This window comes from Stegodyphus dumicola, chromosome 11 (assembly GCF_044657685.1).
Source record: "Stegodyphus dumicola isolate Sdum_Otavi_A_Nest chromosome 11, ASM4465768v1".
NCBI classification, from domain to species: Eukaryota; Metazoa; Arthropoda; class Arachnida; order Araneae; family Eresidae; genus Stegodyphus; species Stegodyphus dumicola.
The window spans coordinates 129,872,511-129,887,888 of record NC_140778.1 but is presented as its reverse complement, the minus strand read 5'-3'; the positions used below and the strand labels follow the sequence as shown (position 1 = coordinate 129,887,888).

The 15,378-nt window shown below is 37.0% G+C and overlaps 1 protein-coding gene across 2 annotated transcripts in view; it reads left to right on the top strand.

Moving 5' to 3' along the window:
* LOC118202108 (glutamate-gated chloride channel-like) overlaps positions 1 to 15,378 on the top strand; it is a 410,115-nt gene that overhangs the window by 349,832 nt on the left and 44,905 nt on the right. For both annotated transcript variants that reach the window (XM_085827212.1, XM_085827213.1), the window contains exon 4: positions 12,961 to 13,184. In XM_085827212.1, coding sequence (XP_085683338.1) covers positions 12,961 to 13,184 — 224 coding nt within the window. The remainder of the gene's footprint in view (positions 1 to 12,960; positions 13,185 to 15,378) is intronic.

Here is a 15,378-nt window from a genome sequence, read left to right as displayed (position 1 = left end):
ACACAACTTGCATTGAAACACACTTTATTTACCAATATTCTCAGGATAGCTCCAAAATCTCGTTACAGTCGTCGAAGAACTACTATAAACATGCTGACACAATCAGCGACACAGCTTTCAGGTTATCAAGCTATCACGGTGGAGACAGCTTCACTGCAAAGCACCAGAGTACAGCTCCCGACTCTTCTCGGTCGCCCTCGGAACTCCACGTACTCTCGAGACTCTCCACGCTACAACTCGCGATGCACTCGACGACACATAGAGCACAGCTCTTCGGTTCAGTCGTTCCCGGAACTCAACACGCTCTCTCGACGATGCACTAACCGCGATACACTAAGAGACTCCTTCGGTGAACTCGACGACCCACTCGGCACTCGATGCCCGGCTGTTAACTCGATCGACTCCGCAGAGATTGACTTGCTAGACGAGACACCAACACGATACTAACTATCTCGCACTCGACGAGGCACACTCTCACTCGCCCTCTCGACGAGGCACACTCTCACTCGCCCTCTCGACGAGGCACTCTTTATCAGCTCGCTAGTTGAGGCACACACACTCGATCCTGACTATCTCGCAGTCTAGACGAGGCACACTCACTGACTGCGGACCAGAGGAGTTTATATAGCTTTCGGCTTGTGTTCGAGAACATTTTGGGTTCTAAACCGGTAAGAATTCGTTCCAGAAGGTTCTCCATCCGTCCATGGCATATTGCCAATTTTGTCGCCAAATATCGCCAGATGGGCGATTTCTCGCCAAATGTGGCAACTTTGCCTTTCTTGCTATTTATGGCAACCCTAAACCTGCTTTGCGGAGAAGGCATCTTGCCGCTCCTGTACATTTTGTAACAATATTTTTAAAGTAAATTTATATAGAGAATTCTCTTGCTTCCTCAATTAGTGTTGTTCTTTGGTTCGAAATTTATTTCAAAAGAGTTAATAAATATAAAGTTTTATTTGCTTAACGATTATTCCATTGTACCTGTGATTTTATTGGAGCAGAATCAAAAGAATGTTATAAATTTCTACATAATCACCACATTATTCTTATAATTTTGTCATTAGTCTCATGGTCCATATATTAAATACGGGATAGTAGATCTTATTTGCGTAAAGACTATGAAAAACCTTCCATATTCCTCTCTTCAGTGGGTTATCAAAATAGAATTCACACAATACACGATATTTATTTCAGTGCCTCCCCCTACCTGATATTTTAGGAACGCGAATAATGTCTAGACCATTCAACGTTCCATTTAGCTCCTATATATTCCATACATCAAGAAAATTCCTAATTATCCTAATTCCTAATTAATTGCATATATTCTAATGATACTGGAACTTCTGTATCATATCGTAAGTAAATTTGTGCATTTGTGTAACAATGCGCACCATGCTCCATGCAATTACGGCAGCTGAATTCGATTCCTGTTTTCTATAGCGCTTCTGATTGCTTGCATTTCTTTGTCCTCATTCATTGCGGCATTAACTGTTTGCAAAATGTTATCGATTTATAAACAAGTAGCTCTAATTCGCAGCAACTATTTAAGACAACAACTTCAGTAACTAGAGTTCAGGACTATGCTTGTTGATTTAATCAAATTTTTCTAACGGCAGAATCTGTCTGAAAATATAAGCTATTCTTATCGCACTTTTCAGTTTTTCCTCAAATGCAGCGTAGTTTACACCAATTTGAGCTCGAAAGAAAAACAAGTTAAAAAATTCGAAAAATTTAATGCTTCAATAATTGCTAGAACTGCATGCTCGCAGCGAACTCCTTTTTTTCCTCTCGTTTCTTAATTTTTACTCATAAAACACTCTGTATTACACACCGTAACAACTAGTATTAATAAGCAGAAGCTAATAGTCATACGACTATTGTATTTATAGGGTTGCCGAACACGTCTAGAAACTTCAGGGAAAATCGCTCCTGGAGCTCCGAAAATGCGATTACCGAAAACTTCCAAAATATCGCTAAAGTTGGTGAAAAATCGCCAAATATCGCTATAGCGTCAGGAGTCTTTCGGCTCATAGCTGCTCGTCAGGAGAGTTTCTGCTCGTATCTCAGGTTCTGATTAAGCTTACAAGATAGTTATAGTTCTCCTGCCTTCTTAGCATGCTTTCGTGGTGTAACGGCCAGCACACTCGGCGCGTATTACAGAGAGCCTAGGTTCGAGTCCCGGCGAGGGCATCGCTCATTTTTCACGACTCCTCCTTCGAAATATCCTAATGACTCTACAGTGGCGCCCGAAGTAAAAAAGGCTGTGTATGATAATTCTTCACCACCAGGATTTGGAGAATGGGTCCCGTAATCCCCAGTCGCCCTTTAAAAGGGGGAGTATATAAGGTATTTCTCCCGCCTTCTTGACATGCCTACGTGGTGTAATGGCCAGCACACTCGGCGCGTCGAAAGGTCTCGGAGAAGGCACTGCTCATTTTTCACGACGCCTGCGTCCATAATTCCTAATGATTCTACAAGCTATATTCAGGATTCGAAACTCGATTTATTCAGACTTAAAAGATCTGCAACGATACAATGCCTTATAAAAACCATGAACAACTATCAATTCGATTAAGCAAGAATATACATAAAATACGCAAATAAATAAATAAATACAAGCAAATAATTAATACAAACAAATAAATACAAACGGCACAAAAATACATAAAAACCGAAATACAATCAAATAAATACAAATATTTAAGCAAATTTACCACAGCATAAATTAATAGAGATTTCTTCGATACACCTTGCGATTGTTCAAAGCTCATGAGTCTTCTTCATCAAATCTTTATTTGCCGTTATCTTTCTAAAAGCATTCAGTGATTTTATTTCTAGGTAAGAATTCTTTATATATATATATATATATATATATATACACCGGGTGGTCATAATTAAACTGACAGTGCTCACAGCATTCTGTAGCGCGATCTATTTGCGAGAATGACGCCACATTTTGTAGGAAGATTAAACAAGACGGGGGACGAAGGATTCCGCGAAAAAACAAATTAGTTCCAAAAGTCACCGCTAGGGGAATATTCGGCGCTGTGTAATAGGAAATAGAGTGTTAACAAATGCAAATTAATACGGAATAAAATTACCTTTTATTATGCACATTTTCTGATTTAGTTCAAGTGCAATATGGCAACACTTTTAAAAAAGCGTAAAATCTACATAAACACCAATAAAGTCTCGTGATCTGCAATATCACGTACGCTGAGCAGAAGAAGTTCTTTATTCAAATTTCACGTTACATCCATTCGCACAGTGCCCGCTGCTTGGGTTTTAAAAGGCAATGTGTTACGTTTCGAATCAATCGGATTGAAAGTTTATGTGCAATGTCTCTTTCTTTAGTCCAGCGTGCGTTACTTGTCAAATTCTTTTACCTCAACCAGTGAAACGCGTCAACCGCTCTTCTTGCTTTTAGAACGCACAAAAAAATGCGTAAAGGTAACGGTCTTGTGTCAGTTAATGGGCTAAAAGCAATGGTTGCGACGTTTGAGAAAACAGGTTCTCTGAAGGTTCAGTCAGGCAGAGGACGAAAACCTGTACCACAGGATACAATCGAAGCAGTTGCCACGGCGATTGTCGACAGAGGACCAAACAATATTGTTGCCACCTCTAGCGCTCGTGGAGTAGCTCGGAATATGGAGATGCCTTACAGTACGGTATGGAAAATCTTACAAAAGATTATCAACTTCTATCCGTACAAGATCAGCCGTGTACAGGAGTTACTGTACCCCGACCATGATAAGTGATTGACTTTTGCTCTCACCTTTCTTGCCAGAATGGAGGTGCATGATGATTGGCTGTGGAAAATCTTATGGGGAGACGAGGCCCACTTTTACCTGAATGGAACTGTGAATACCCAGAACTGCCAAATTTGGGATGACAAACCACCACATGCAGTCACAGCAATTCCCATACATTCACCAAAGGTAACTGTTTGGTGTGGGTTCACAGCGGAATTTATCGTAGGTTCATTCTTCTATGAGAACATTACCCCGACAGGACCGGAAACCTGTTCTGTTACCGGAGAGAAATATCGCCACATGTTGAACAGCTTTGTCATTCCGGCACTTCAGCAAAGACAATGCCTGGGGGAAATCATTTTCATGTAAGATGGAGCCCCTCCACACGTTGCTGTACGGGTGCAACAGATGCTACGACAGAAATTCACAACAGAAAGAGTCATTAGCCGCTACTTTCCAACTGCATGGCCACCTCAATCGCCCGATCTTACCCCATGCGACTTCTGGCTATGGGGTTACCTTAAGTCCAAGGTCTATCAAGGAGTGGTCCAGGACTTGGCTACGTTGAAGGATAACATATCACGGACTGTACGGGAGATTCCTGCAGACATGTTACTTTCTGCTGTTGTGCATACTGTGCACAGAATGCAATATATGGTCCACAACAACGGTAGCCACATTGAACCTCATTTGAATGCAAAATAAAAGGTAATTTCCGTATTTATTTGCATTTGTTAACACTCTATTTTCTATAACACAGCGTCAAATATTCCCCTAGCGGTGACTTTTGGAACTAATTTGTTTTTTTCGCTGATTCCTTCGTCCCCCGTCTTGTTTAATCTTCCTACAAAATGTGGCGTCATTCTCGCAAATAGATCGCGCTACGGAACACTGTGAGCACTGTCAGTTTAATTATGACCACCCGGTATATATATAAAATATATTATTTATCAAAAAAAAGTATTCTGAGCAAGGTTTACGACTATTGGTTGAGGGTATTTAAGAGCCATTTTAATTTTTAAATCACAAATAACCATTCTTAATCACAAAAGTTTCAATTATAAAAATCCAGCCTGTTTTTCTTAAAATACTGTTTCGTAGTATACTGAATGCACACAGAAACATTGTAGCTTGATAAAATTTATTTTTCAAAAAGGAACATTTTACATGTCTGGAACATTCCACAAAAATACTCGTACAGCTGTTCTCAGTATCACAGAGTACAGGCAGTAGTTACACTTCAAAATACTAAGAACGTTAGACATAACCCACTGCAGAGAGCATCACGGAGATATCTCAATACTTCGAACTCACGCTGAAAATGATGCCCTTGCCGGTCTTACATATTTCTCTCCCAGCCGCCGAGAAGTCTTTAGTACTTTTTCGAAATTTCTGGAAGGCATATGGGGGCAGGATACGGTTATAGTTACCTATAGGCATCAAGCATATTTATTCGATCACAATACCAGTTATAGTCAAGGAGGACCAAAATGTGTAAAGGGACCGGACCAAAATGTCGCCAAATGGTCGCAAAGTTTGGCGACTTTTGGTGATTTCTCGCCATATTTGTTGCCAAAGCCATCGCTAGCTTGGCAATATCTCGCCAACTGAGCGCTAGAGCCATTTACTCAGTATTAAATAGTCTTGTCCCCGTTGTATTATTTTTTCGGCACAATTAAAAAAAATACTACGATTTCCCAAAAATTCAAAAAATCACACAATCCAAAAAAATACTACAATTTCACATACAATTTCGCTAAAGTTATTTATATATATACAAAATCCGTAACAATACTTTAATTTGTTAAACCTAATTTTTAATCCATAATGATTTGCAGGTTCGATAATTTGTTCTATATATTTAATATGTCTTTTGGTATTTTTAGTTTCATCAAAAGATGGTATAATGATGTCATTTGTGTAGGACAATTATCTGTTTAGTAAATTTCGGAAAACTATATTTATAAATCTCTGAAAAATAGCTGAAAATTTATACAAATTAAAATACACATTTAAAATTTCAAATTACCTGTTATGAATGACGAAGAACGATGTTCAGTACATAGAGTCTTTCTTCACGTTAACATGAACACACATTCATCCAAAGCAATGAAATATTGTGTCATTAAATTATGTTTAATGACACAATATTTCATTGCTAAGCTAATTAAGCTAATTTAATTAAGCTAATTAAGCTATGCTAATTAAGCTAATTAATCATAATTAAGCTAAATTTCCTTGCAACTAGCTTTAATCAATAATTAATTATGTGTCATCTGAATTCCCTTAGGCTGTTATTAGAAAGCCAATCAACGTCCGTTATGGATTTCCTTTGAATAAGTCATAAAGTAGAATTTCTTTGATTATATTTCCACTGTTTTATATTTAGTAATATCTTAAATAATATATTAATGTTAAATACGCTAATTTCTAATCAATAGTTCTCTTATAGTAATGATTAATTAACTAAATTAACGGTGTCAATGAATCTTGGTGGAATACAGTTTTAAATTACTCTTTATTCAAAATATTACTGTACTTAAGTATTTTTTTATTCCCTGTACAATAATTTAATCTAAATACGTTCTTCCTTGGGTTTTAATTGGAACGAAGAGTGAGGATGTTATGATACAGTATATCTCTTGAAAACTCCAAAATGCAAATACTGAAAGCATAAGGAATGTATATTCAAAAATATTCAAATACATAAATAAATCGAAAATTGCAAAAAAGCTATAGTGCAAAAATAAAGCACTGCTTTTTAATTTTTTGTTGATCGCAGAAACATTTGGACATTGGAATCCTTATTAGAAACATGAGTTTTTTATATACCTCGAAGGAAACTGTTAATTGCTTTACACTTCGTACATTTCAGTACATTTCATGCCGTGTCAAAATGGAAATATTTGCCGCCTAAGAGAAATATTTCTCACAAATCTCGTACGCAAACGATCCAGAGAAATAAGCAGATCAACTTAGTTTTTCCTTTATTATATATACTGTTGTTTAAGTATTAAGTTTTTCCTTTATTATATGTTAAATGTCCAGCTGCGGTAAGATAGCTTCCGCGCAAAGCGGGGATAGGGTTACCAGAAAGTGGCAGGGTTGCCAAATTTGGCACGAAATCGCCCATTTGGCGACAAAATTGGCGATATGCCGTAGACGGAGCGAGAACGCATTTTTAGCTGTTTTCCCGAGCATATTCTCGAAGGAAGCTATACATACGCTGCCTGTACGAGTAGAGAGTAGCAGTATTTTGAATTGATTAGTGTAGTGTTGTGGAGTTTTGATTTCAAAGATTAGCTTGAGAGCGATCGACCGAGTCAGGAGCTGTACTTTAGGGCTTTGAGTTTAGTGTCTTCACCGTTATACCCTGAAGTCTGTGTTGTTGATTGTTTCAGCGTGTTTTTGTAGTTTATCGACGAATACAAACGTGTCTTAGGAACTGTGCTGTGTAATACTGGCGGATAAATTGTGTTCTGATTCTTCAACAAATGTTATCAGCAATTACTCCAAATCCACGAAACCGTAGAAAGCAAGAACATAAATGCACAAGTTTTCATGCTGCGTCAATTTACGATAAAACACCACCATAGTAATTACATTTACTTGGTTTTGCCATTTTGAGGAACTCATTTTAAATATAGTTTACGGGATATAATTTTTAATTTCAGGGAAATTAATTCTTATATTACTAAGCTTATTTTCACTCCATTTTAAGGATGTTTCGGGTTTTCAACAAAAATGTGCACGTCTGTGTAATCTGAACATTTTAAATTGCATTTTACCCTATTCGACCCTTAGCTGTATGTTTAACATAAATTTCTCGGAAACATTTTTTTATCTCATGTAAAGTTTAAAATGGTTAATAAATTGCATTCGAGTTTAAAATGAAACAGATGGTATAGCTTAAATTTATATCAAATTCGTTTTAATTTATTTTTTGCATAAAGTTTTAACATACCTTTTTCTTAACGCAAACCAAGCTTTTCAAGTTCAGGTGAAAAATGTCCGTCACAAACTAATTAAATATATGCTAATATATAACGCTAAAATTCAATGCCTATTATCACTACTACTACCTAAAAGTGCAATTATGCATATTATTACATCTAAAATTTACAATTAACAAACGATGTCCATTGATGTTTACGAGATTTTCAACTAAACCAAAATATTTAAAATATAAGCAATCAAGAATTAACCTCAGAAAACGATAACGTTATTTCGTGATGCATGTATGTATCTCGCATAACCCAAAACCAAGTAGCTTCAGAATGTTACAATTTTGTGTACGAATCTGCTGTAACATGTAGTTGTGCATCTCCCTTTTTGGTTGCAATTGGCCACGAGAAATGTATCTCTAATGAATTTAGAAGAAATAAGTGTAAGTGAAATGCAGGAAAAAATGTGAATAATTTAATAAGCCATGCAAGGAAGGTCCACATCAGATTTTTTCTATATTAAAAGTATTTTCTATATTAAAGTGCGCATTATATGCCGTAATATGCACTGTAGTATAAAAAAAAGAAAGGGATTCTGAAATTACATACCAAAGAAAAAAATATACAGAGTCAAATTACTGCCAAGAAAACTAAGAATAATGGTCGTGTTAAATCCTGCCGTATTGAATCCGCTGCTTTGAAGGCTCTTAGAATAGTTAATACTGATTGGTGTGTAAGCGAGAAGCTATTTTTGATCTGAAAATACATGGAGAAACGTCACATTATTATAACATAAGCTCACGCACTTCAGTTCAAACTACCGAAAAAAAAATAAGTTACTATTCTTTTTCGCCTAATTCAGAAGCAAACATTTTTGCTTGTTGCCAACAATCAGACAAAACTTTCGTGTTTTCACCGATTTAAAAGCTCAGAAGAAGCAGCTGAAGCTTTCAAATTACATGTTCCTGCTGTACATGTTCTTGTTTCGTTCTAAATGGCATAATTGTATAGAAAATTGGTTTGTTCGAGTGGAAAACGACTTTGAAAGACAAGTATTCTGAAAAGCGCGATTTACTTCCGAGCACAAAAATCCAAAAATAGTTTCTCTGATATTTTCAGAAAACAAATATCAGCCTTCCTTATAACATGATTTGATTTGCTGTACCGTTGAGGTGCGTGATTCCGATATCACGTCATTCATACGGACATGTATTGCTTCGCATAACGAACGACACCTACAGTGGATGGACAAAAATATGGAAACACCTTGTTAAATGCATGTTTGAAAAGAAAGATTGATTTTAATAAAATATGTAAGTGGCGCTGGCGTTTTTGACTACTGACGCCACCTATACAAGTTCGTAAATGTGCTAAACAGTTCAGTTGTTGTCGGAGTACTGTTATGTGAGGTTGTCATTGCATTATGTCAGAGTTAACAGACTTCGAACGTGGGTAAATTGTTGGAGCACGTATGGTAGGTGCTTCCGTAAGCAAGGTAGCCGATGTGTTTAGTGTTTCAAGAGGTACTGCATCGAAGATTTATTCCGCATATTTGAAAAGCGGAAAAACATCATCTGCTAAATCACAGCGCGGACGAAAGTGTGTCCTGAGTGATCGTGACAGACGATCATTAAGGGTAATTGTGACGAAAAATAAGAAGACCACAGCTGCAAAAGTTACTGCTGAAATGAATGTTGTGTTACCGAACCCTGTGAGTACCAAAACAATTAGAAGGATCTTCATAAACAGGGAATTGCTGGCCGTGCTGCAATTGAGAAGCCACTCATCAGTGATGCTAATGCCCGTAACAGGAAAAGGTGGTGTTTAAGTCATAAAGCCTGGACTATAGAGCAGTGAAAGCGAGTAATATGGTCTGACGAGTCTTCTTTCACATTGTTTCCCACTTCTGGACACACAGCTCACATTGTCCAGGACTGGTTTTCTGAGCACGAGGATGAGTTGTCCCATCTCCCCTGGCCACCACAGTCACCAGACCTCAATATTATCGAACCTTTGTGGTCTACATTGGAACGGAAAGTGCGTTCTCGTTATCCACCGCCAACATCGTTATCTGAACTTCCACCGTTTTGCAGGAAGAATGGTATAATATTCCCTTGGCAAACATACAGGAACTGTATTTATTCATTCCGAGAAGACTGCAAGCTGTTTTGGATGCCAACGGGTTTCCTACACCATATTAAGCAAAGAAACATGTTTTTTTAAAGGTGTTTCCATATTTTTGTCCAAACCCTGTATAACAAGGGCTCGGAAAATGTTTTACACCTCAAATTTGGTCCAGTATTACGCATCGCACTGAAATGCATCATTCACAAAAGCAAAGATGCAAGGGTACGGTAAAAAGTAATGACAACAAGTCGATAGTTCTGAAAAAATTTTATTACCATAGATACGAACATTACAATTCATTAATTACTACAGTCTCCAGCCGTATCTACCACATTCTGTAAAATTACGGGAAGGCGTGTCCACTTCTTGTGATGCCCCACAGATACCCTAAACTAATTAAATCCTAATACATCCCATACGCTGTCTATGGGACTTAGATAGGATGTTCTGAGGATATAATGGGATGTGTTTAGGAGGCCAGTGGGATATCCCGAAGATGCGGTAAGTAGGAGTTCAGATCCTAATAACATCCCATACATCCTAACATGGGATTTAGTTAGGATGTCCCGAGAATATACTAAGATGTGACATTAAAGCACTCGGGAGGATATGTTTAGGAGGTTCGGGGGATATTCCGGGATGTCCTGAGGATGTATCCCACGAGCAACATCCTCATGATATTCCAAAGACGTTTTTGTGCTATGTGGAAAAGATAACCTCTTTTGTTCTGTTGTAATGGGTCCTTCGCAGTAATTTTTACTTCCTCGTACGAAAACATTGCGAAAATTTCCGGGCACCATATTTCAACAGACATATCCAATTTGACCCTTCCCGAATCCATTTGGACGATTTCTTTCATTCAGGTCTGTACGTACTGACAGAATAAAGGACTGTTTTGTTTTTTTTTTTTTTTTGTTTTTTTTTTTTTTTTTTTTTTTTTTTTTTTTTAAATATATATTTTTTTTCCCGAAATGGATTTAAAGTGGGTTCAAAACGGATTTTTTTCGTGATTTTTGTACGCAAATACGTATGCGTGTATGTATCACGCATAACTGTGTAGAGACATTAGGATATTTGGAAGTAGGAGTGATGAAAAATGAGCAAAGCCTTCGCCGAGAGTCAAATCATGGACCTCTGGAATACGCGCCGAGCGTGCAGACCACCACACCGTGAAGGCACGCTAACAAGGCGAGAGAAATACCTTATAACTGAAAAACAATTAGCCATAGAACGCTGAAATTTTATATATGAGACTGCTATAACATCTAGTTAATACATCATGCTATAACATACACAACTGATAATGAGTGGAACTGGAACACCTATACTTACTCGATATAAGTCAATGTGTCTGTGATCTCTGTACCATAATGGAAAATCATTGCAAGGAATACATTATAATACAGAGAAAATGTTGTCCATACTTTTGGGTTGTCACTGTGAGGAGTCAATAGAAGTGGACATAGCGGTGGTGTACGACGCTTTCTAATAATAAAACTGGGGTATAATGTCATAGAATTAAAGTTTTTACGTGTTTGCCCTTAAAAACTTTAAATGCAGAAAAGTGCAGCATCTTAAAAACTTTAAGTGCTTTATGCGCATCAGCGACCGAGTGGTAATATCGCTAAACGCTGATAGTTCGACCATAATGCAAATCCTGACCGAACGGGCTGGCTACATGAAAGGTTTCGTGTTTTGTCCCATATGTAACGTAAATACTAGCCATTTTCCCTTCTCCAAGTCGTCCAAGAAAGCATCCCTCCCTTTAGTCTCCAGAAAGCATTCCTACACTAACAAAGATTTTCAGAATTGTTGACGTGTTGCCAGAACGTTCCAATTGTTTTCCACATTTTGTAAATTTCCGTTCCTTCCCATTTTATCGCAGTGTAAATACAAAAATGGTTTTTACATCACAAAGATAACATGCAGGGATTGGGTAAATATACATATTCCTCTACTATTTTGCCATGAACTTCAAGCCTATCTTAACCACAAATATAAGAAAATCCAAGAGGAAATTTCTTCTAGTGGGAAGGTTTGCTTTGGTTTTGTGGTCGAACCTGAGCCTCTCGAATAAGTGCTGAGTGTGCTATAGTTACGCCACGAAGGCATGCTGGAAGAAGTGAGAAAGACCTTATATACAGCCCCTTTTTAAAAGGCAACTGGGGATTATGGGATCCAGTCGCCAGATCCTGGTGGTGACGAAATATTGTATACCACCTTTTCAGTTCGGTCGCCACTGTAGAACCATTAGGATTAAAGCAGGAAACGTGAAAAATGTGCAGTGCACTCGACGGGTTTCTAACACTGGACCTCCAACTGCACCACGAAGGCATACTGGAAGGAGGGAGAACACACCTTATAATGGCAAAGCACTCGAGGGCTATCTGCCTAAGAAGAAGGAGGCCTTTTTAAGGAAACTGGCTAATATACATGTTGCACATGGGGAAAATCACGAAAACGCTCGTGCAGCCAGCCTGTTCGTGGGGGAGGATTCGAACCTCGTACCGAACTACCAGCGTTCAGCGACTTTACCGCTCAGAAACTGGTGTCCCTGGTAAAAAGGAACAAAGCCCAAAGGATCCGTGTTTACTAATGCAGTAAAATTTAGACTGATTCCCTAGTTCTTAAGGCGAGACTTTAATTAGAAGTGTTGTAGAGACATTAGGATTTTTTGGAAGCAGGCAAGATGAAAAATGAGCAACGCCCTCGCCAGGAATCGAACCACGGACCTCTGGAATACGCGCCCAGTGTGCAGATCACTGCACCACGAAGGCGGGAGAACTACCTTATAGTGTGATGATGTCTAGATCACAGACGGGCAATGGCATTCAATAAATTGAGATGAACAGAATGGCTAACCAGTTCAATGACGATCATTCATTAAATGTAAATGAAATCAGTAATACTACTTGCAATAAATGTATGCATTTCCTAGAAGGATCCAGAATTACCATCCTGACAGCCAGTAGCAAACTACGCACTGGAAATTCCTGTTACTTTTTCGTTACAGATGAATGATGAATTATTACTGTAATTTAACGAATATTTTATCCTTAGACTGAACTAAGAATTGTTGGAAAAATAAGATTTTTTAAATCATTAAGTTTAATCAAATTCCTGCTTCTTTCTTTTAGGAATACAGCGTGCAAATGACTTTGAGAGAACAGTGGAGAGACGAAAGAATGCAATTCGACGACATTGGAGGTCAGGTTCGGTATCTCACCCTAACCGATCCGGATAAGATTTGGAAGCCGGACTTGTTCTTCTCCAATGAAAAAGAAGGTCATTTCCATAACATCATCATGCCCAACGTCTTACTTAGAATTTATCCGAACGGTGATGTCCTGTATAGCATAAGGTAAGTGATAATATATGTTATACAGACACCTTAACAAACCGTTTTGGGCGACCGTTAAAAATCTGAAACCTTTCAAAATTTCTTCCCTCCTCCATTCCATTTCCTTTCAACGTGCTTCGCTTCATGAAAAGCGCATGAATCAAGTTTGATTTGAACTATAGTCTCATGCAAGGTGCACGAGGTGAACACGGTAAGCTTTACGATCGCAAATAGGGAAGAATAATAACGGCGTTTTAACAAAGCAGACTATAGCGCCATCACACTGTGCGGTAGCTCATCACGTTTCAACAAATGTTTTAAACAAATAGTCTCTCACTTGGTTTCCATTATTTGAAAAATGGTGAAGAGGTGTTATTGTGTCAACTCTTGCATTTCTCGTATGCAATCAGTTCTTGTGTTACTATGCTAATTTGCTCTGTGTAAATATCCTATATGAAAAAATTCTCTATATGTGTTAGATATACACAGTAAAATAGACCGTACTCAGAATGCAAATACGAACGAATAGGTTTTATGTACGAGGACTAAATCAAATTCGCATCATATATATATATATATATATATATATATATGATGCGAATTTGATTTAGTCTTTGATTACCCTTTGGGCTAATTATATATATATATATATATATATATATATAATTAGCCCAAAGGGGTGTTAGACCTAAAAGGGCTATTTGTCTCCAAAGGGCATTTTGCGTCGTTTCGCTTTCTGTGGTGATTAACTTTTCAAACTGTTGCCACCAAATTTTATAGCCATGTATTATATTTAAAGAAACTAAGCAATAAAGAATCTGCATGAATGTATGAATGTTCCTCTCACTGTGAAAAAACAACGGTACCTAGAGCCATCGAATTCTGAATAACGTATTCCTCCAACCGAACAGGGGCACTTGGAAGACCGAATTTTGAATTTCCAATCTGTTTTATTATCTATTTCATATATCGTAAAGCTTTAACGAATATTTTATAAACAAACTCAACAATTTGAAAGCGAGCAATGGCAGCACTTACGAAAACAAAAAACAAAAAAAATTTATCTCCAGCGCGGGAAACTGTGTATCAGAAATTCTAAAGATATGTTGTTTTGCTGTTTTTTAAATGATTTGCGATATTGCTGTTGAATTGAATTTTATGCGGTTTAAGTGCGAAGAACATGATATTTAATAAATAAAGGTAACACATAAAAAGTTTTAAAAATGCCCTTTTGGGCTTACAGCTTTTTTTTCTTTTCTCCCCCCCCCCGTTTTATTAAATTATTTAATTTTTTTTAAAAAAAAAACTTCTTAAATTTTCGGCTGTCATCTAGTAATTAAATTTTTCTGTAAAATTTAAATTTGATCATAACTGGTTGCATTGCTTTAATAGAATTCACATTCTCAGCAAACAATTGTTTCAAAATATCCACAATCTCTTCCAAGGGCTTATCGGGGAAAATTCTTATTTTACGTCCCGCTCAATTAAGTTACATTTAAAAACATTTTGACAATGATTTGACATTTTTTCCCTGTGCCAAATTGATTATGTTAGGATCATATTACTTCATGTAATCCCCTTTAAAGATGTATGGAGCAGCTTTATAATGAGAAAATGCTTTACTTTTCTGTTAGAGAAAAATAAAAGTAACATTAATTTTTAATGTTACTTTTATTTTAGTTTATTATACCTCTAAGTAAAAATATGCATAAAAATTTACTGAAGTTTTCATATACACTACATTATTCAGGTCTTCTGCTTAGAAAACAGCTGATAAGGATCAGTCGAAATCTTTACGGTTCTAGTTTAATATAAATTCAAATTCTTCATGTTCTACAATTTATCATCTATTGCCGAAATCTAATATATCGGTGCAAAAAACCCTCGCTCAAAAAAGATTTTTTTTAATACATATTTAGCAACGATGTATAAAAAATTTATATAAAAATTCATTCAAAAAATATTTTTTTCTTAGTGGATTTTAACAATTTTCTCAGTAAAACTTCGTGAAATTTTAAAATTAAGTAAAACTGCGCAAAAAATTCTTCAAACATTATATCTGCTTGAACTATTTTGCATGAATATAATTTCATGAACACCAAGCCAAAAACGCAAATCTGCATCCCCCCCCCCGTTTTCAGTTATATAATGCATTTTTAGTCCAAAGGGATTTGAATCCCGAAGGACTACTAGTTTCGTTTTGGCATTTTGCGTC